This window comes from Oryctolagus cuniculus, chromosome 17, assembly GCF_964237555.1.
Source record: "Oryctolagus cuniculus chromosome 17, mOryCun1.1, whole genome shotgun sequence".
Taxonomy (NCBI): domain Eukaryota; kingdom Metazoa; phylum Chordata; class Mammalia; order Lagomorpha; family Leporidae; genus Oryctolagus; species Oryctolagus cuniculus.
The window spans coordinates 20,670,589-20,689,870 of record NC_091448.1 but is presented as its reverse complement, the minus strand read 5'-3'; the positions used below and the strand labels follow the sequence as shown (position 1 = coordinate 20,689,870).

The window sequence follows — 19,282 nt, the reverse complement described above, 5'->3', positions numbered from 1 at the left end:
GGACGGCGTGCGAGTCGCTCGCTCGGGCAGATTTGCCCGGGTGCCTGCAGCTAGCCACTGCACGTGAAGACCCCTCGCCCAGAAACCCCTCCCTGGCGTGCGAGAGCAAGAGAGCTCCTGAGCCTGGCGGGGTGGGTGGGAGATGGGACGCCTCCCCCGAAGGCAGCCCCTCACGCCGCCCCAACAACAGCTCGGGTCCCCCAGCTGTCACTGCTGAGCTCTGGAATGACAGGCGTCCGGACTCCGTGAGTCCAGCCACATTCAAGGCCACTGAGCTTAGCACCCCTGGGTCCCGGCCCCCTCCCTCTGCCCCCAGGCGCTAATTTTATTGGCGTTGTTGGCCGGGGGATAAGTGCTCAAGGCACGGTGGGGAGCGGATGGGCACACAGGACACGGTGGCTGCGGAGTTGGGACAGGAAGGGGAGCAGGGGGACTCCTGGGGCCAAGGCCAAGGCACACCTGGAGAAGAGGGGGCACTCCTCCCGGGGAGGGGGGGCAGAGAGCTGGAGGCCAAGAAGACTGGAGCTGGAATTTCAGCCCTGACCGGAGGCCAGAGGAGGAAAGAACACGCTGGGAGGGAGAGGGAGGGTGTGCTGTTTCCCACCCACCCGGGGCAGCGGGGCAGCGCGGAGGTCAGGTGGCAGGAAGGACAGCCCTAGCCACTCCCCAGCTGTGGAGGTGACTCTTGCCTGCTGGGCCTCTTACTACCAAAATAGCCCTTTCCCTGAAGAATCAACCTAGATCTTGCCTTTCCTTTTCTTGCTTATTAAAATGAGAACGGAAAATTTAGCTCTTTGTAATTCTCCCCCATCCCCTGCTCTCCTGAGCCCACCCCTCAAATCCTGGGTCTTTGCCTGTCCACGGCCCAGAGGCGGTGACTGGGGGGGGTGGAGGAAGGGTGTGAAGCGGGCATGGGGTTGGAAGCCATGGTGGGGTGCAAGGGGCTTTTTGAAAAAAAGATTTACTTGAAAAACGGAGAGAGAAAGAAAAAGATCTTCCATCTGCTGGTTTGCTTCCCACATGGCTGCAACAGCCAGGGCTGGGCCAGATCAAAGACAGAAGCTTCTTCTGGGCCTTCCATGTGGGTTCAGGGGCCCAAGCACTTGGGCCATCTTCCTATGCTCTCCCACGTGCATTAGCAGGGAGCTGGGTCAGAAGTGGAGCAGCCAGGACTCAAACTGGTGCCCATATGGGATGCCAGTGTCCCAAGTAACAGCTTAACCCACTATGCCACAGTGCCAGCCCCTGCAAGGGGCCCCTTTCATGGACCTAAAATTTAGCTTGTGAGGCTCTGTGACGCCCATTAAAGGGGAGCATCTTATCACAGACGGGTCTTGGGGAGGGTAGGAGGAGAGGACTCCAAGGGGGAAGATGATGCTCTTGATCTTGATGGGGAGGAACATCTGTGTTAAACCTGAGAACGGCACACTGAGGTCAGTACGTGCAGTTTATTCCATCAGGGTTAAGTCTTCCACACATTTTCTACTCCATCTTCCCATGTGGTCTTAATTGGTGACCTTGGCAGGACAGGGGTGTCGTGCTTCCTAGTACACAGAATGGCAAGCCTCCTGCCTCAGTTTCCCCTAGCTCCATCCAGTGTGTGTGTGTGTGTGTGTGTGTGTGTGTGCAGCTGGTCAGGGGCTGAGCTTCCTCACTTTGGGAGCCTCAACCATCTGGGCACCCGGCTGTTCCCTGGTCAGCACAGCACCCAGGGCTGCTGACTCAGGAAAGAGGCGGACTGGGTCCAGGGTTGGTGGAAGGGGATGGCTGCTGCGGATTCTCCTGCCCCCTGCAGGCTGAGCTGGGTACTGCAGCAACAAGGTGGTCAGTCCAGCGAGAGGTCGGACAGGCTCTGGGTGCAGTGCTGCAGGAAGTCGAAGTCCGCCACCGGGAAGGGCACGCGGGACCACTTCTTGGCCTGGATGCGCCCTCGAGGGGTCTCGAGCAGCATGCTTCGGACTTTGAGCACCGGCAGCTTCACGGATTTGTAGATCATCTGCAGGCCCCAGCTCTGGGGGAGGCGGACAGGCAGCTCTGCCATCACGCAGCGGGTCCCCGTCAACAGGGATGGGACCTCCTTCCTCAGACTGGGGGCTCCCCCATCCTAGGGAAGGCTGGGCCTCCTCCCTCAGACTGCGGGCTTCTGAAGAGTGGAGCTAAGGGCTCCAGGCCACGGCCCACGCACTTACCTCCCCACAGTTCCTGCAGCGGATGGTACCCCCCGGCTTCCAGTCCTTGAACTCTCTGTTGATGGGCACGGGATCCCGGGAGACAGCATAATAGATCCTGGAGAGGAGCAGGGTGGCCACAGCCCGCTCGGACCCTCCTCCTCCTGACCGAGCCTGCACCCGAGCCCCCCACCTGGCCCTTTCTTCCCATCACAAGTGCAGACTTCCCGGAGCCAGGAAGTGCAACGTCAGGAACTCCTGCCTGGATCCCACCATCTCAGCCCGGGTGCAGGAGTCTCCGAATGGCCCCGCCTGCCGTCGTGTTAACGCGCACCCCCAGCCGTGCTTCTACACCTCGAAACACGAACATCTGCCCTGACAGCCTCTTGCTTAGCATCCACCTGGGACTGCCCATTGCCTTCTGGGTAAAGGCTAACCCTCAGGCTGGACCTGCGAGACCCCCAGGGCCAGGCTGTCTTCCTTCTGCATCTCATGCTTCAGCCCCTTCCTCTGAGGCCAACTGGAATCCCCCGCCCCGTGCATTCTGCCACCCTGGCCTCTACTCCTCATTCCACACGCAAACCCAACCCGTCCTCTGAGACCTGGGTGAAAGGGCCGCCTCCTCAAAGGACAGGACGTGCACGAAAGCCTGGCACACAGCAGGCGCCTAATAAACACCTGGGAAGGTGTGGGGAGTGGCAGAAGCTGTCCCCCAAGGGACAGAGCATGGACAGCCAGCCCCTCTTGATGTGCTCAGAGGAGACAGCGCCACAAATTGGTCACGTGAACGCCAGTTCTGAAGTCACGGAGCCTGAGCTTCTATTTGCTCCCTGCAAAGGGGGCGCAGATAAAGCCTGCCTTGGCCAGACCGCCATCAAGATACAAAGCCTGGGCTTGTTCACGTGCTCTCTCGCCACCCCCATCCTGGGCCCTCACCGCACTGGCTGGCTGGGGGTCATTCCCAGCCCCCACCCTTCGCCTCTCAGCCCCCCCCCAGCCCCTCTGTGGGTCTCACGAGAAGTTGGGGTTCACGTTGACGTGGTGGGCACCCTCCACCTTCCGCAGGTCGCTCCCGTGGCCCACGGCCTCCATGCAGTTTACACACAGGAGCCGCACGTGCTCGGCCGGGAATTGCTGCCGCACCTGCTCCTTCTGGTCGGCCCGGGCGGCGCGCTGCACCAGGGCTGCCAGCTGCAGCTGTCGGATCTGGAGAGGAAGGCCCAGGACACCTGACGCCAGGAATGCTCCTAGGAGACAGCGGGCTCCCAAAGACCTCAGACCTCATTCGTACCCAGAGGGGACGTGCCTTAACCTCCCCTGCTGCGTACCAGAGCTCTGAGAGACAGCTCTGTGGACAGGCAGATTGTGGGGCGGGGCAAGCTTCCGGCTGAATCCCTGCCCCCTCTTTGGAAAAGTTCATGCAAATCTGGCTCTTTGGATTTGTCACAGGGCACCGTTAATGGGCTACGAGGGGCAGACAGGACCACCCTGGACAAGGCCGGGTGGCGGGCCAGCCCCGGGGACCCGAGGACTTTTCCTGGGCACGTGTCTTGGTTTGTCTTCTCTGGAAGGCGGCCCTCACGGATACACCAGGTGACTGGAGGCAAGGATAAATTCAAACCCCTGGGCATGGCCGGTGCCCAAGACCTTTTGGGGGTCAGCCCGCCCTCCCTGACAGATGCACCCCTGCCTCTTTCTCCCTCTCCCTCCCTTCAAACCACCAAGGTAACCCTGAGAGAAAGGGGCACAGGGAGGCGGGAGTGTGTGCATATGCCCATGCGTGCACGCATGTGCGTGCCCATGCACTCAGAGACCAACCAGGCAGAGGTCCCCAGCCCGTGGCTGCCCGCTGACCTTGGCCTGATACTCAGCCTGGTCCATCTTCTGCACAGCACCCACTGCCTGCTCCATCAGCGCCTCCAGCATCTCATTGGTCAGCTCCCGCCGTAGCTCCCGGCTGCCCTCCGTTGCCACAAATGAGTACACACTCTGATCTGCCCGGGCTCGGCCCCTGGCCTGGGGATGGAGAAGGAAGGGGGGGCCTGAGAGGGGCTGGGGCCCCTGACTGCCTCCTTCAGGGGCTGTCATGGCAAAGTGGGGCGATCACCTGGACCATGGAGATCTCGTTGGTCAGGAGCCCGTAGCGCACCACCACATTGCAGTGAGGAATGTCCATCCCCTCCTCCACCACACTCGTGGCCACCAGCAGGTTCAGCATGCCAGCACGGAACCTCCGGATCACCTCTTCCTGGTCCCTCTGGCGGAAGAGGGGTGAGTTGAGGAGAGAGCGCCTGGCAGGTGCAGGCTCCAACTTGCCCGAGCAGCCCTCCCTGGTACAGCCCTTCCTTGGCCATCTCGGCCCCTCTCCGTGGGACCCAGCATCCCGCCTCGACCTCACGCATGCCCAGGATCTTGTCCCTCTCCCCGGGCAACCTCCAACCCCGCTCTCCCCTGGACACCCCTAAAGCCCCTTCCTTTCTCTCCCACGAGTTCCTAGGCTCTTCTCCCACAAGGACCCAAGACCCCCACCCTCTGCTGGTAGGAACCTCATCGCCCACCCCTTCCACACAGACCCCTTTCCCCCTGCCCCTGGGGACCCCCCAGCCTGGGGTATTGGGCTCTCAAGGTCAGCTTCCCTCTCCCCTGCCCCGGGGGTCTCCTCACCCCTCACCATCGCTGCCCCAGTCCCACACCTGGGTCATGTGGGTGCTCTGGCTGCTGCTCCCCGCCCCAATCAGCATCTGGGGCCTGATGTCCACTGTCTGCAGGCCGGGCTGCTGCTGAACCCAGAGCAGCAGGGAGCGCGCGCTCTGGCGGGTGCGGGTGAAGATGATGCCCCGGGGGCTGTCGGGGCTCCTGAACTGTGTCCGCAGGATGTTCTCCAGCATCTCCAGCTTGGGGTTCTCGGGGCTCTGTGTCGCCAAGCGGGCCAGCGTGTTCTTGTGCTCTGCCACGGAAAGCCCGCAGAGGTGCACGACTCAGGGCACTGGGGTGGAGCGCTCACAGGGAGGGGATGGCGGAAGCGCAGAGGGGCCGCAGGAGAGAAGACCCCGGCTCCTGCTCTGTTCTCAGGGCACGCGGAAGGATACTTCTGCGTGCCCACTCTCAAGGCCGCTGTGCGACAGGAGCCTTTGTCCCCGCACCTCTGACCCTCTGCACCCTGTCAACCAGGATGGCCCTGGAGCTTGTCCACACTGGACCAACTCAGTCTCCAGCCCCCACCTGTGCTGAGGCTTTCAGCCTCTCTCTCCAAAGGCACTACACGCCCCAGACCGCAGGAGCCTCTCAACCAAATGGTTTTGGCAGGCTCAGCATTGTGGCACCGCGGTTAAGCCGCTGTCTGCCTTGCTGGCATCCAACACGGGTCCCGGTTCAAGTCCCGGTTGCTCTACTTCCAATCCAGTTCCCTGCTAATGTGCCTGGGAAAGCAGCAGGAGATTGTGCCTGGGCCCCTGGGCCCACATGGGGGACGGGGAGTTCCTGCACCTGGCCTCATCCTGGCTCAGCCCCTGCTGCTGGGGCCACTGCGGGAGTGAACCAGCGGATGGACTCTCTCTCTCTAATTCTGCCTTTTAAATAAATAAACCAACTTTAAAAAGCACAGTTTTTGAAATACTTTTGTCAATAACATGAACTAGTTTTTATAACTTTGCAAACCTTCGCAGATGAGGGAAGAAACCCGTCCTACCCATGGCCTTGGAATTGGTTAGAAATATCAGGTCCCAGGACCCTTGCTGGAAGCTTCCCAGCTGCGATACTGCCTGTGCCTGGCCCTGGCCGGCTTCTGGCCACTCGTCCAGCCCTGAGCCCCGCGTGCCTCACCATCGAAGAGGGCCAGCAGCCAGCGCTCGGCATGCAGGATCCGGGCTTTAGTGGTGCGCTCCCTGTCGTAGAAATCCTGCAGCGTGTCCAGAGCGTCCACGGCGCGGACCGTGTCGTGGATGAGCAGCGCGTCGTTGTAGCGCCGAAGGTGAAGCGCATGCACCCGCTGCTCCTGGAGCCCGGCCTTCGCCGCTGCGGGCAGGGGCGGGGTCAGAGCGGGCCCAGGCTCCGCCCCGGTGGTCCCCGCAATCGTGCCACCCTCACCTGCCTGGCTCAGCTCCACCACCTGCTGCTCGTACGTCTGCGTGCCGAAGTCCCGGCTCAGCTCCTCCATCTCCATGTGGTCGTGGATTTGGTCCATGATCTTCCTCACCAAGTCCCCAAAAGGGTCCTGGGTAGAACAACGATGAGAGAAGATTCCCGGACGCACAGAAGGAGTAGGCACCCGACCCCATATCCCGTTTTTTTTTTTTCTGTTTTTTAAAGATTTCCTTATTTGAAAGGTAGAGTTGCAGAGAAGGTGGGCGGGGAGAGAGAGCGTCCCTCTACTGGATCACTTTCCAAATGGCCGCAATGGTCGGAGCTGGGCTGATCAGATTCTTCCGGGTCTCCCATGCAGGTGCAGGGGTCCAGCACTTGGGCCATCTTCTACTGCTTTCCCAGGCATATTAGCAGGGATGGGAGGCAGAGCAGCCGGGACTCGAACCATGGCTCCTATCAGATGCAGGCACTGTGAGCCTGCGTCTTAGAGAGGAGGGCTCCAGGGAGGCAGGCGGGATGCTGAGGGAGGCTCCCGCTCTGTCTCAGTTACCAGTGCCCTGGTCCCCTGTCACAGCAGACGCCAGGCCCCATGCACAGTGAAGAGGGCTTGAGGGGCCGCGCTGTGGTGTACTGGGCTAAGCCTCTGCCTGCAGTGCCGGCTGCCCGTACAGATGCTGGTTCAAGTCCTGGCTGCTCCACTTCCAATCCAGCTCTCTGCTGTAGCCTGGGAAAGCGGTAGAAGATGGCCCAAGAACTTGAGCCCCTGCACCTCACATGGGAGACTTGGAAGCTTCCAGGGTCGCAGCCGTCTGGGGAGTGAACCAGCAGATGGAAGACCTCTCTGTCTCTCCCTCTCTCTGTAACTCTGCCTCTCAAATAGATAAATACAATCTTTAAAAAATTAAGTGACGAGGGCTTGCTGCAGCCTCAGTTCTAGATGGAGTCACCCCCCACAAATGCCGACGGCTCAGAGGTCCAGTGCTGTGGCCCATTTCACAGAAGGGAGACACTGAGGTTCAGAGACCCCAACAGATGACCTAGCGCAGGTGGACTTGGGACCCGAGCCTTAGCATGCTACTTTCCTGCCTGACCCCACTGTCGCCCGACCCTGGCCGCACACACCTGGCTGCGGCGGTGGCAGAGGTCATACTGCTTGCAGCGTTTCTGGTTGAGCTGCAGCAGCTGGGAGCGGTAGCGCTCTGGTGACATGATGCGCCACGTGTCCAAGTTGGCACAGAGCTGGGGACAAGACAGAAGGCGTCACTGGAAAGGGGGTGCTCTGGGGGGGGCAGATGGGGCCCAGCTGAGGGTGCACAGCCTGAGACAGGATCGCTGCAGGTAGGGATTCACCTGACCAACAAGTATTTATTGCTCTCCCTGGTGGCACCGGTGATGTCCTAAGCCCCAGGGACACAGAGGCACGCTTGTTGCAGGGACAGAGACGGATAATGAGCCATCCAGAATAACAGAAGGAGGGAATTTCAGTGTTGAGAAATTCTGGAGGCCAAAACTGGATATGATGGGCTGCAGTGGGGGCGAGCCTGGAAGAGGGTGGAGAGAGGGTCCTCAAGCTGTTCCATGAATGACAAGCAGCCAGACACGTAAAGTCCAAGAGGATGGGCCTTGTGGGCACAAGGAGTGGCCAGGGCAAAGGTCCTGAGGCCAGCAAGCCTGACACCCTCCAGACGCAGGAAGAGGACACTGTGCTTGTAGCACAAGCGAGAGGCGGGGTGTGGAAACGACCCTGCAGAGGGAGGCAGGGGCTAGAGCACGTGGAACGTTCCGGAGCGCGGCAGAGAACTGGGGGTTTGTTCCAAGTGCCAGAGGCAGCCACCGGATCTTATTTGAGGAAGGGGCCTGGTAGGGCTGGTGGGGGTGGCACAGAGGTGGGGCATGCAGGGCTGCTGGTGGGAGGGCCGCGGGGCCAAGCTGACCTGCAGGATGTGGTCGATGGCTCCATCGAGCTTGGAGGCCCCGCCAGTGCCCGGGGAGGCGGTGAGTCCCAGCACCTGGGGGAGGGGCTGTGTCCTGTGCACTTTGAGCTCTAGGTAGCGGCTGAGGATGACATTGTAGACGGTGTCCTTGTGCGTGTGGTGACACTCGTCCACCACGAGCAGGGTGAAGGCTGGGGGCACATGGGGAGGGCTGTGACCGACGCCTGCACAACCCTCCCTCCCAGGAACTTTGTTCCCAGGCGTCCCACGGCTCCTCTGAGAACAGCTTCTTCCCTCCACAGCTTGCAGCTGGGCCCCAGAGGAGGAGCCGGGTGGGGAGGACTTAGCGCCATTCTACATGTTAGTAAAATGAGGCTCAGCTGGGGGAGGCGTGCGCCCGAGGTCCGGCCCTGTAGCCAGGTCTGTTTCTATGGGAGCAGGTGCTGGGGTTGATGAATGGGACCCCCCCCCGCCCCCGCTCACCCCCACGGAAACTCCCGCCATGTTCACTAGGAGATGCGCCTCAGGTGCACTCCCTGCGCCCCGCCCCCGGCCCTCACCTGTGAGCTCCACGTGCTCCTCCTCCTCAGTGCTGGTCAGAGCCATCTGCAGCAGCTCAGCTGTGCAGATGAGCAGGTCGTGGCCCCGGGCCAGGTGGCCGAAACCAGCGCGGGGGCCCATGTCCCCCCTCAGGGTTGTCATGGTCCAGTGTCCATCCAGCATGCGGCCGAACTCCTCGCTGTGCTGGGTCACCAGGTGCACCTGCAGGTGGAGGACGAGGAGGGGAGAGGAAGCTGCTACGGGCACGGGCACGGGCGGCGCGGCTGGGTGCAAGCCTGGGGTGGCCGTGGCTGCCCTGGAGTCCTGCAGGGCGCTGGGAGGTGCCTGAGGAGCGAGGGCCCCCTGAGGGAGTCGGCACTCACCCTGTTGACCAGCACCACCACCTTGGCTCCAGGCACGGTCTCCAGGTGCCGCTTGGCCACGTAAGCGGCCGCCCGGGTCTTCCCAGTGCCCGTGGGCAGCCAGATGATGATATTCTTGCCTTCCAGGGCAGGCACGATCACCTCCCACTGGTAGGGGCGTAGCTCCATTCTGGAACGGCAGGCAACTTGGACCCCTCCCCGCTCCAGGTCAGCCCGGCTGAGGCAGAGACCTCGGCTTGCCCGGGGAGGTGCTGCAAAGCACCCTGGGAGCCCACCTGGAAGCCGCTCTGGCCAGGAGGCAGGGCAGGAGAAAGCTCCCGGGATCCTGGCCCCGGCAGGCTGAGGGCGGCCCGGCTCTTGACTCAGGGATCAGAAATGGAAACTGAAACTGAAACTGGAGGGAGGAGCCTAACCTTAGACATTTCCCGTCCCTGGCCCCTGCCCCAGAAAAAGAACTCGGCTGTGGGGACAGAAAAGCTGCCTTCAGGAAGGCGCCTCCACTGCCCATCCGGCGCTCAGCCTGACCAGGTCCCCCAGGTGAAGAGGGCAGTGAGGCTCAGGCGGAGGTTCTGACCGCTGCTGTCCCCGACCTGAGACCCAGGGACAGGCGCCGTGGGGAGACGCGTCCAGGAAGACCCCATCAGAAGCACAGGACGAGGCAGGGAGCGGGCCGGGCACGGCGGCCCCAGCACAGCCAGAGGCTTGACAGCTTCCAGCTTAGGGCCGGCATCCTGGAGCAGACGAGCTGCTGCTGGCATCCCTACCCCCGCAGCAGAGCGCCTGGGACTGAGTCCCAGCCCCGCTCCTGCTCCCCCTGGGGGCAGCACGGGATGCCTGAAGCGCCTGGGTCCCTGCCACCCATGCGGGAGACCACAGTGGAGCTCCAGGCTCCTGGCTGTTGCAGGCATCTGGGGAGTGAACCAGTGGGTGGAGATCCCCCTCTCTCTCACTGCCTTTCAAATGCATACCTACAACTTAAAAAACATTTAGTTTCTGGCTTTTAGGCAAGTGCTGGAGGGGGCCGAGGCTGGGATTACACAGAAGAAACAATCACACAGAGAAAAAAATAAAAACCCACAGCTTTATTGTTCCCTCCAAGGGATTAATGGTCCCCATGCCCCCACCCTGGGGGACAAACCGCAGAACAGTGCAGGGCGAGGCACGCCTCTGCAGGCCAGGCTGAACCTCCAACCCGGAGCTCACTCCTCAAGCTCGGGGTGGGCCAGGCCCGGGGTCCACGCCTCCACAGCTCTGCGGGGCGCGGGGCCGGGCAGGTTCACCCGTAGGCCAGCAGCCACTCCAGGAGCCCGGCCCCACCAAGGTCAGACGCAGTGACACTTGCAACAGAGCCGCCACCCGGGGACTCCCGAGGGTCCAGGAGGGCTGCAGGCCCAAGGCTGGGCGCCCCGGAGTGTCTCGCCGTGAGTCTGGGTGCAGGGGTCAGATCGGAGCTGCCCCAGGATGGGCTGCGGGCCGGGCGGAGCAGCTACTTGTCAATGAGGCCCCCCTCCTTGAGCTTGAAGTAGAAAAACTTCTCCAGCGCGCTGGCGCAGCGGCAGTACTCGCTGTCCGGGGGGTTGTACTCGCGGCAGTTGGCGATGACGCGCTGCAGGTCAGCCACAAACAGCTTCCGCGTCACGTAGTAGCGGCTGCGCAGCCGCTCTGTCATGGTCTTCAGGTCTGGGGCGGGAGACAGGGCCCACCTTGAAGAGGCGGAGGCTGGGGGGGGGGGTCCCTGGGAAGGCAGGAGCGGGAGCCTCGGGGCGGAAGGGGAAGGAAGGTTGGGTCCTCACCGATGGGGAAGCGGATGACCTCGTAGTAGTCTGGGGCCTCCGACTTCTTCACGGGCTCCATGAAGGGCCAGGCACTGGGGTGCGACTAGAAAGGAGCGCTGAGCTGGGGACAGGCCCACGGTGCCCGGTGCCCGACGGGGTCCCAAAGCCACAGTCGCGGTGCGCGACTGCCCCTCCCCCGCAGGGAACCGGGTCTCCCCACCTTGATCTGAGCCAGCAGGTTTTTGAGGGTCGTGTAGAGCTGGTCGGGGTCCTTGAGCTCCTTCCTGGGGCGAGAGACGCCAAGCCTGGGGATGCAGCCCGGGCCCCGCCCGCCCCACTCCCGGGCAGCACACTCACCCCTTCTCCTTCCCCAGCGGCTTCCAGCCAGTCTCTCCTGCAAGGGGGCGGGGAGAAGGGCCCTCAGGACACCTGTGCACCCGCCAGCCCCCCCCCCGCCCCCACGGGGGCCCTGCTCACGGATGCCGGGGACGCTCTCCACGGGGATCTGCCTCACGCCCTCCTTGAAGCAGCTGAGCCCGGGGTACACCTTGCGGATCTGGGCCTGTTTGCGCTCGATGAGCTTCTTGATGATCTGAGGGGAGGGCGGGTCTGAGGGGCCGCCTGGGGCTCCCCGAGCCTGGGACCACCCCTCCCGGGCCCCCGGGGAGACAGGACGAGGGCCGAGACGCGCACGGACACGGCCACAGGCCCATCCCCAGCACTCCATGGGTGCGGCCGGCTCCCTCCACCTCTTTCTGCTTCTTGATGATGTGCGACAGCTCCGTGTAGGGGATCCGGGGGTTCAGCTCACACTCCATCAGCGTCGCGCCCTCGTAGTCCTTGATGTAGCCCAGGTAGCGGCTCTTGGGCACCTTGATATCCTTGGAGAAGCCCTGGGGGGATGGCACGGCCCCTCCATCAGCCCCCCAGGAGTGTCTGCACCTGTCACACTGGGAGGGCTCAACCTGTGCGCGGGAAGACGCAGCACAGGGGACACAGGCTCCGCCCACAGCAAGGGACGGGACAGAATGGCCCAGGCCGGTGAGGCTGAGGCCGAGGCCCACCTGCTTTTTGAAGTAGCCGATGGCGTACTCGTCAGCGTAGGTGAGGAAGTACAGGATGTTGTGTTTGATGTGATACTCCTTCAGGTGGTTCATCAGGTGAGTCCCGTAGCCCTGCAGGGAGGGGGCGCACTGATGGGGGAGGGGGCGGGGCATCCCCCCAGGGGTAACCGGAAGAGGGGTGGGAGTTCACAGGGAGAGGGAAGGAAGCTGGAGCCAGGCACAGCGCCAGCCACTTCACAGACCAATCTCCAAGCGAGCCCGGGGACAGGCACGGTCTCCAGCACAGCTCCACCAGGAGCCATGTTCAAAGCCAGCAGCCCTGCCTGGCAAGGCCAGGCCCCAGGCCCCAGGCCCCAGTGAGCCTGTGGATTTCTGATCCCTGAGACACTGCCTCCCTGACACCGGACCAGGGATGCACCAAGCAGATGAGGGCTATGTGAAACAGAAGAGGGGCGGGGGTCGTGGTTCGGTGGGCTTAGCTGCCACCCGGGAGGCCTACATCCCCTGTGGGAGCACTGGGAACCAGTCCACCTCTACTTCCGACCCGCCTCCCTGCAGATGCACACCCTGGAGGCAGCAGGCGATGGCTCAGTACTTGGGTCCCTGCCACCCATGTGGGCAACTCGGATGGAGTTCCTGGCTCCTGGCTTTGGTCTGGCCTAGCCCCAGCTGTTGCAGACATTCGGGGAGTGAACCAGTGGATGGAAGAGCTTTCTCTCACTTCCTCTCTCTCAAATAAGTGAGAATAAAATCAAAATCAAAAACCAAAAAGTAGAACAAGGGACCTGTGTGCGTGTGCACTAGGCCAAGTGAGGGACAGAAAAGCAGCACAGGACTCCTGTTACACGCTCTGTGCGGGAGAAATCAGGTCCCCTTAAAAGTACTGGGGCTGTGGCGTGGTGGGTAAGGAGCCACCTGCAGTGCCGGCATCCCATATGGGCACCAATTCCAGTCCCGGCTGCTCCACTTCAGATCCAGCTCTCTGCTATGGCCTGGGAAAGCAGTAGAGGATGGCCCAAGTCCTTGGGCCCCTGCACCTGCATGGGAGACCTGGAAGAAGCTCCTGGCTCCTGGCTTCGGATTGGCACAGCTCCGGCCATTGCAGCCAATTGGGGAGTGAACCAGCGGACAGAAGACCTCTCTCTGCCTCTCCTCTCTCTGTGTAATTCTGACTTTAAAATAAATAAATAAATCTTTAAAAAAAAAAAAACCTTTTGGGTTTTTTATTTTACCCTCAAGCAAGGGTGCCTCTTGGTCTCTAAGCTTGTTGTGGCAGGGCTGCCGTAGTTGGAGAGATCGTGTGCCATACTGTGTTCACAGATGAGAAAGAGCAGGGTCGCAGCCTCATGCAGAGCCAGACAGCTCCCAGAAGCCTTCCTCCTACCTCTCACTGCACCCGCGTGGGAGACCCCGAAGCAGCTCCTGGCTGCTGGCTTCGTATTGGATCAGCCCAGCTCTGGCCGCTGTGGCCATTTGGGGAACCAGCGGATGGAAGACCTGTCTCCCCCTCTCTGCCTCTGTGAAACTCTGCCTTTCAAATAAATAAATCTTTAAACAAAGAAGAGTAGCGCTGAGCCCGGCACCATTCGTCAACAGGTATTTCCTTTCTTAAACTTTACTTGAGAGAGAGGAATGGAGAGAGACAGAGACAGACTGAGCTCCCACTCACCTGCCTGCAACAGCCAAAACCGGTCAGAGCCAAAGCTGGGAGCCAGGAGCTCAATCCAGATCTCCCACATGGATGGCGGGGACGCACCCATTTGACCCATCAGTGCGGCCTCTCAGCGTGTGCAGCTGAAGCCAGGAGCCTGGCAGAGGCACAGCTGCCACCTTGTGGGGATGTTTGGAACTGGCCACTCAAAGCAGGGCTGGGCAGCTTGCAGAGGTGGCCAAGCCTGAACAACTGGAGGGCGGGGACCGGGCGACGTGTTCACCTTGACCTGCTCGTTGGAGGTGACAGCGCAGAAGACGATCTCTGTGAAGCCCTGGGTGGGGAACATGCGGAAGCAGATCCCACCGATGACCCGCCCATCCTTGATCAAGGCCAGGGTCTTGTGCTTCCTAGAGAGAGAACGCGGTCACAGCCCCACCTGTGCCCACGACCCTGGAGGTCTGGGCTGCGCCGGGGCGGGAAGGGGGGCGCCCGGGGACGCACGGGTCAAAGACCAGGCGGGCGATGTACTCCTTAGGCATGCGCGGCAGCTGGTGGGAGAAGACGTTCTGCAGGCCCACGAGCCACAGCAGCACCCGCCGGTTGGCCTTGGGTGTCAGCGAGTTGCCGATGACGTGGAACTCGATGATGCCGCGGCGTTCCTCCAGGCGTGCCGTCTCGTCCCGGGCGGCGTTGGCAGACAGCAGGCTCGTCTAGGAGCGGGAGCCGTGAGCTAGGGTCTCCGGCCGGTCCCCCCACCCCGCCCCCGGCGGGTCAGCAGCCGGCTGCCCACCTCGGGCCCCAGCATGGCGGCGGGGTCGGTGATGGTCAGCATGACCTCGTTGACCAGCTCCATGGGGATGTCGCCCATCACGCGGAGCCGCTTGGCGTCCTCCAGGGTCAGGTTCTCTGGAAGCTTCCTCTTCTCACCTGCTGGGGAGGTTGGCAGGGTTGCCCGGGACAGCAACGCAGGCTGGCGCAGGGGCGCATGCGTCAGGGGACAGGGGTGAGGTACACACCTGGCATGGGCTCGGCCCCGGCGGAATCCAGACTCAGGGAACTGTTGCTGCCCCCGCCCATGGTGGGGCTGAAGATGGGGGCGCTGGGAACCACGGCGGCGCTGACTGTGGCTGAGAAAGCAGGGGTGTGTGTGTGGGGGGGCGTCCAAGTGTTGGCAGGTCCCTCCAGGCGCCCAAGCCCCCTCCCCTGGCTGAGCCCACCTGTGTTTTCCCAGTCCCACAGGGCCTGCTGCGCCACCTACCCGGCCGGGGCCCCAGCTGCGTCCCCTCTGAGGGCGGCATGGTGAAGCCCGACTCCCAGATGGGCGAGTTGGCCCCGTAGATCTCCTCCTCCAGCATGGACAGGAACCTGGGGGGAGGGCGCCGTCTGTCCACGACTCCGCCCTCCCGCCAAAGGCGGCCTGGGCCGGGCCCCCGGGGGGCTGCGGCTGTGCCGTGGCCAGAGACAGACCCTGCGAGGCGCGTCTGAGAGCAAGCTCTGCCCTGCGGGAAGCCCTGGCCACAGGGGCAGGCACGGCCCCCTGGCTCCCGGGAGCCTCGAATGCAAGGTGAGAGCTTCGGACACACCAAGCAAAGGGGCCCAGTTTGGCCATCTCGGGCAGCACAGGGCCACAGGGCCCGAGCTAAATACCAACCCCGTAGCCAGGCAGGGCACCACGTCCCCCTGGGTCCCCCTGCTCCCCGCAGCATCAAGATGACTAGGAATCCACCCCAACTCACCACCTCCTGTTCCCACCTGGTGGCAGGGGCACTCAGGGGCCCGGATTTGACAGCCAAGGCTCTCTGAACAGAGAAGTCACGAGCCAGGCTTAAGATGGGAGAGAGGTGTGGCACACGGGGGGACACTGGCACAGAAAGGACTAGCGCGGGGCGGACACTGCTGTCACCTCAGGTGTCAGCGCTGGCTTCTTGGAGCTCTGTGGTGGGAGGGATTCTGAGGCTGGGTCCAGGCCCCCATGGGAAACAATTAGTAACGCCTAGCAGGGTGTGGGAGGGGCAGCGTTAGCCGGGGCCATGTACCTGCCATCCCCAGACTAGGCCGTGCAAAGGCAACTACTAGCAAGCTGCTTCTGGGCCATGGGCAAGTCTGCCAGGTAGACGCCCAGATCCCAGAAGGCCCATGGAGGGAGAGGAGGGACCAATCCAGGAAGGCTTCCTGGAAAAAAGGGGACAACAGGGAGGACGTGAACTTGGGGCAAACTCGCAGTGGGCCGGAACGAGCCTTACTTGGGGAAGTGGGTGAGGATGAGGGTCCTCTTCTCCGGCACCAGCTTGTCTTTCTCCACTCGGAACTTCTCCAGCAGCTGCCGCCGGGTAACAGTGAAAATGGACCGGAGGAGGCTTCGCCCGAACACGTGAGTGGTCTCGTAGCGAGGCAGGCTGTCGCAGCTCTGGGGCACGTGACAGTAACACAGCCACCTGGGGGTGGGGACAGCAGGGTGAGAGCACATGGGGAGGTCTACAAATCCCCCCCCAGCCCCCGCCCGGGCAGGGCCTACCTGGTGTAATTGACCTTGTAGGTAGCCACATCCTCCGACTGGGACCTTTGCCGGAACTGGGCGGGCGTCTCCAGCTTCCAGTAGTTAAGGCAAAGCAGGAACATCTTGGAGAGTTCGAACATGGTCTGTCGCTCCCGGGGAGCCAGGTGGCTAAACTTGTACTGCACGAAGTTCAGCACACCCTGGGAAGGGGTGGGGTGGGGAACAAATCCAGGGAGGAGGGCTAAGAAGCCAGCTTCGTGACAAAGTGCCCCCCCTCCTCCACCCCACTCTGCAGTCAGCACAGAACACACGCCCCCGGCTGATCCCCTCTGATTTTCAGCTAGAGCAGGAGGGAGGACCCAGCTCCCCGTGCCCCACCCCACCTGCTCAATATTAGGCTTCTCAAACGGGGGGCTGCCCAGGGACCCCTCCACCACAGGCCGGGTCATCTGCAGGATGCATTTGCGCAGGAGCTGCAGGAAGAGGGAGGGAGGGAGGGAGGGAGCATCAGAACTGAGAGCCCCCCTGCCCCCCACTCACGCCCGTTCGCGGAAGCTCACCTTGAAGAGGTAGAAGTAGACCTGTTTGGTGTCCGTGTCCTCCTCCTTGTGCACCGACATGAACAGATTCTCCACATCCACCACCATCCCCAGCAGCCGGTTGATCTCATCCTCTGACACATTCTCCAGGTGGGACACGTGGTCAGCTGCAAGACAGCCAGCCCGGGCCGCGGGGTGGGGAGGCATGGACGCCCTGCTCGGCAGGGAGCCAAGACTTCCAAAGGTGGCCCCGCATCTTCCCGGCTGGCACTTTCCCTTTCTCCTCCCTCTCGGCCTGCCTGCCCCCAACCCCACACCTCCTAAGGTCCTGAGACGAGGTTTCCTGGCAGCGAAATCAGGCTGTCCAAGCAGGCCCCAGCACCTGGCGCCCACCACCTGCAAGGGCGCTGCCTGCCTTACCCAAGGGGTGCTCACAGCTGCGGCACAGCTCGCTCAGGTTGGCAGCAGGCTGCTGCAGGTCCATGCGGGGAGCAGTAGGGGGCTTGGGGTTTTTCCAGCCATTACATTTGCAGGTTTCATTGGCCTGGAGGCAGGAGATAAGTCAACGACCCCCGCACCCCAGGGGCAGGGGCCGCTAAGCGTCCAGAGCGTCGCCCCCCATTCCCACCCGAGCCCAGGGATGCCCTCAAGCCCCGCCCCTTTCACCCTAGGCCCCGCCCCCACCTTGCAAGCGGAGAAGACCCCTAGCTTCTCAAGCTTCTTGGCGCGCGGCAGTCCCCGGACTTGCGCCTTCCTCTGGCTGGCGCGCTGCTGCTGGCTCAGGCCAGGTCGCGCCGGATCCCCCCCGCTGCCGGTTCCCCCACTTCCTACCCCGGGCCCTCCAGTCCCTGTGCTCCCGGCTGGGGCTGCAGCCGGGGCGGGGGCTGGTGCCGGAGTGGGAGCCGGAGTCGGGGCTGAAGCAGGGCTGGGCGCAGGAGTAGGAGTTGGGGTAGGGGCTGGGGACTGAAGGGGCCGGGGCTGCGCAGCCGGGACTGGGGCCGGGGCCTGAGAAGGTTCCGCCATGGCCTCCCCCGCAGCGGAGCGGCGCCGCGCTCCCAGCCCTAGGGCCGCATGGGCAACCGGTGCGCAGTGCGCAGGCGCCACAGGCCCGACGCACGACGGGAGTTGTAGTCTTCCACCGCCGCGCCCCTGGCCTCCAGCTTCCAGACTTTTCCGTCCTTTCTCTTGGTACCAGGCAGCCAAGGGGAGCCCCAGCTAGCACCCCAGACTTCCTGGCTCCCAATTTATCTGGAAGGCGTCCGGGACGGCTCCGGTTGCTGCCGTCTTAGGGACAGGGAGGTGCATCCCAGGAAATAGGCGCCCCCCACGGGGGCCGAGGCCCCATCCCGTGAGGCCCAGACGCGGGGCTGCAGCCGCACAGGGGCTGAGACGTGGCCGAAGCTCTGAGCTTCGGTGGCTACCCCGGGCGTGCGCTGTGTACCATCCACCTGTACTGCGTTGTGCACTTTGTTATCCTTCAACGGAGAGAATTTAGTATCAAAACACAGAGTTCCAGGGGCGCGGCTGTGGTCGCAGCAGCGACAAGGAAAACCACTGGGACGCGGGATGCCCGCGCCATCATCTTTGTGGCCCCAGACCCCGAGGACAGGGAGGGATGTGCCCGCCTCCCTCGTGCGTGTGCTCAGGGAGAAGCAGGGCACGCCGCGATGGAGGACCTGGAGGACCCCGCCCGCTGTCTCTGCCAGCAATGGGCTTCCCTGCCCCTGGCCGGTCGGTGGCTGCCGAGTGTCTGCTCCCGGCGTCCAGCCTCTTCAGTGGCTCCATTGTGCCGTGGTGGAGAAAGGGCAGGGCCAGGGTAAAAGTATAGCGGGTGCTCCTGAGCAACTGACAGCCCGCTCCTGGAGGCAGGACGGGCAGAGCTGACCCCGGACCCAGCCGAAGTTTGCGGAAGTCAAAGGGAATGAGCTGCCCCCGCCTGACCCGACCCGACCCAACCCGACCCGGGGGAGCCGCGCGGGGCCTCGTGAGGACCCCGCTCCCGTTTCCTTGGAGTCCACACGCCTGGCCGAGCTCGGGCCTTGCGTTCGGAGCCTCGTGCCCCTGAAGAGCAGTTGCTCACTTGGATGCAGCGGGTCGGCAGCAGTTTCTCCAACGGGAACCAGGTGGCGTCGAGGAGTCCCAGTGTGGCCCTCGCTGAACGCAATCAGGTGGCCACACTGCCGGTGCAGCTGCTGAGGGACCACCCGGCCGCTGTGCAGGACCATGGCCGGGCCGCAGACGATTTCCAAATGAAGATGGACGCGCAGGGCTTCGCCCCCGAGGAGCTGGTGGTGCAGGTGACTGGGCAGAACCTGACGGTGACCGGCCAGCGGCAGTGGGAGTACGGCAACCCGGGACTGGGTGGTTACCGCATGGAGCAGAGGGTGCAGCGGCAAATGCAGCTACCGCCGGACCTAGATCCCACCGCCATGACCTGCTGCCTGACGCCATCCGGCCAGCTGTGGGTCCGAGGCCAGTGCGGGCCGCTGCCTCCCCCCGAAGCCCAAGCAGGACCATCCCCAAGACTCCGGAGCCGCACCTCGAAGAAGGGTTCCAACAGGCTGACCCAGTAAACCGCCACCATGAGCAGCAGCCTTGGCCTCTGTTGTCTTCTCAGGGGATGGGGCCCGGGGTAGAGAGGAGGC

General features: G+C 63.0%; 3 protein-coding genes across 5 annotated transcripts; 1 reads left to right on the top strand and 2 right to left on the bottom strand.

Annotated features, from left to right (window-relative positions):
- Window positions 1-1,434: 1,434 nt before the first annotated feature.
- On the bottom strand, window positions 1,435-9,852 carry DHX58 (DExH-box helicase 58). 2 transcript variants are annotated; one of them, XM_002719391.5, is made up of 12 exons: window positions 9,109-9,849; window positions 8,746-8,947; window positions 8,186-8,376; window positions 7,374-7,490; window positions 6,255-6,381; window positions 5,991-6,182; window positions 4,862-5,115; window positions 4,276-4,425; window positions 4,023-4,184; window positions 3,184-3,374; window positions 2,190-2,286; window positions 1,435-2,011 (listed from the first exon to the last, which is right to left on the bottom strand). In XM_002719391.5, the coding sequence occupies exons 1-12, from the start codon at window positions 9,274-9,276 to the stop codon at window positions 1,826-1,828; spliced, it is 2,037 nt and encodes a 678-aa protein (XP_002719437.3). In that variant the 5' UTR covers window positions 9,277-9,849; the 3' UTR covers window positions 1,435-1,825. The 2 variants fall into 2 exon arrangements, with proteins under 2 accessions (XP_002719437.3, XP_069916793.1); XM_070060692.1 differs by having other exon boundaries at window positions 1,846-2,034; window positions 9,109-9,852.
- A 317-nt stretch (window positions 9,853-10,169) lies between these two features.
- On the bottom strand, window positions 10,170-17,725 carry KAT2A (lysine acetyltransferase 2A). Of its 2 annotated transcripts, none has more exons than XM_051824979.2 (18): window positions 17,322-17,725; window positions 17,058-17,181; window positions 16,659-16,804; window positions 16,482-16,571; window positions 16,117-16,298; window positions 15,845-16,036; window positions 14,860-14,966; window positions 14,618-14,728; window positions 14,392-14,531; window positions 14,103-14,311; window positions 13,882-14,008; window positions 11,948-12,058; window positions 11,633-11,776; window positions 11,361-11,475; window positions 11,241-11,277; window positions 11,104-11,167; window positions 10,902-10,986; window positions 10,170-10,788 (listed from the first exon to the last, which is right to left on the bottom strand). In XM_051824979.2, exons 1-18 carry the CDS (start codon window positions 17,658-17,660, stop codon window positions 10,595-10,597), a joined length of 2,517 nt encoding a protein of 838 aa, XP_051680939.1. In that variant the 5' UTR covers window positions 17,661-17,725; the 3' UTR covers window positions 10,170-10,594. The 2 variants fall into 2 exon arrangements, with proteins under 2 accessions (XP_051680939.1, XP_051680940.1); XM_051824980.2 differs by having other exon boundaries at window positions 14,392-14,528.
- Window positions 17,726-18,588: 863 nt separating this feature from the next.
- Window positions 18,589-19,229, top strand: HSPB9 (heat shock protein family B (small) member 9). Its single transcript, XM_008271495.4, has one exon. It carries the CDS (start codon window positions 18,722-18,724, stop codon window positions 19,208-19,210), a length of 489 nt encoding a protein of 162 aa, XP_008269717.1. The 5' UTR covers window positions 18,589-18,721; the 3' UTR covers window positions 19,211-19,229.
- Window positions 19,230-19,282: the final 53 nt, after the last annotated feature.

Coding starts and splice junctions, on each gene's coding strand:
- KAT2A (XM_051824979.2), bottom strand. CDS start 17,660: ATGGCGGAACCTTCTCAGGCCCCGGCCCCAGTCCCGGCTGCGCAGCCC. Junction 17,182..17,321: donor GGGTCTTCTCCGCTTGCAAG/GTGGGGGCGGGG, acceptor TCCTGCCTCCAG/GCCAATGAAACCTGCAAATG. Junction 14,729..14,859: donor GCAGCTGGGGCCCCGGCCGG/GTAGGTGGCGCA, acceptor CTGCTTTCTCAG/CCACAGTCAGCGCCGCCGTG.
- HSPB9 (XM_008271495.4), top strand. CDS start 18,722: ATGCAGCGGGTCGGCAGCAGTTTCTCCAACGGGAACCAGGTGGCGTCG.
- DHX58 (XM_002719391.5), bottom strand. CDS start 9,276: ATGGAGCTACGCCCCTACCAGTGGGAGGTGATCGTGCCTGCCCTGGAA. Junction 8,948..9,108: donor TGGTGGTGCTGGTCAACAGG/GTGAGTGCCGAC, acceptor CTCCACCTGCAG/GTGCACCTGGTGACCCAGCA. Junction 4,185..4,275: donor ACGAGATCTCCATGGTCCAG/GTGATCGCCCCA, acceptor CTCCATCCCCAG/GCCAGGGGCCGAGCCCGGGC.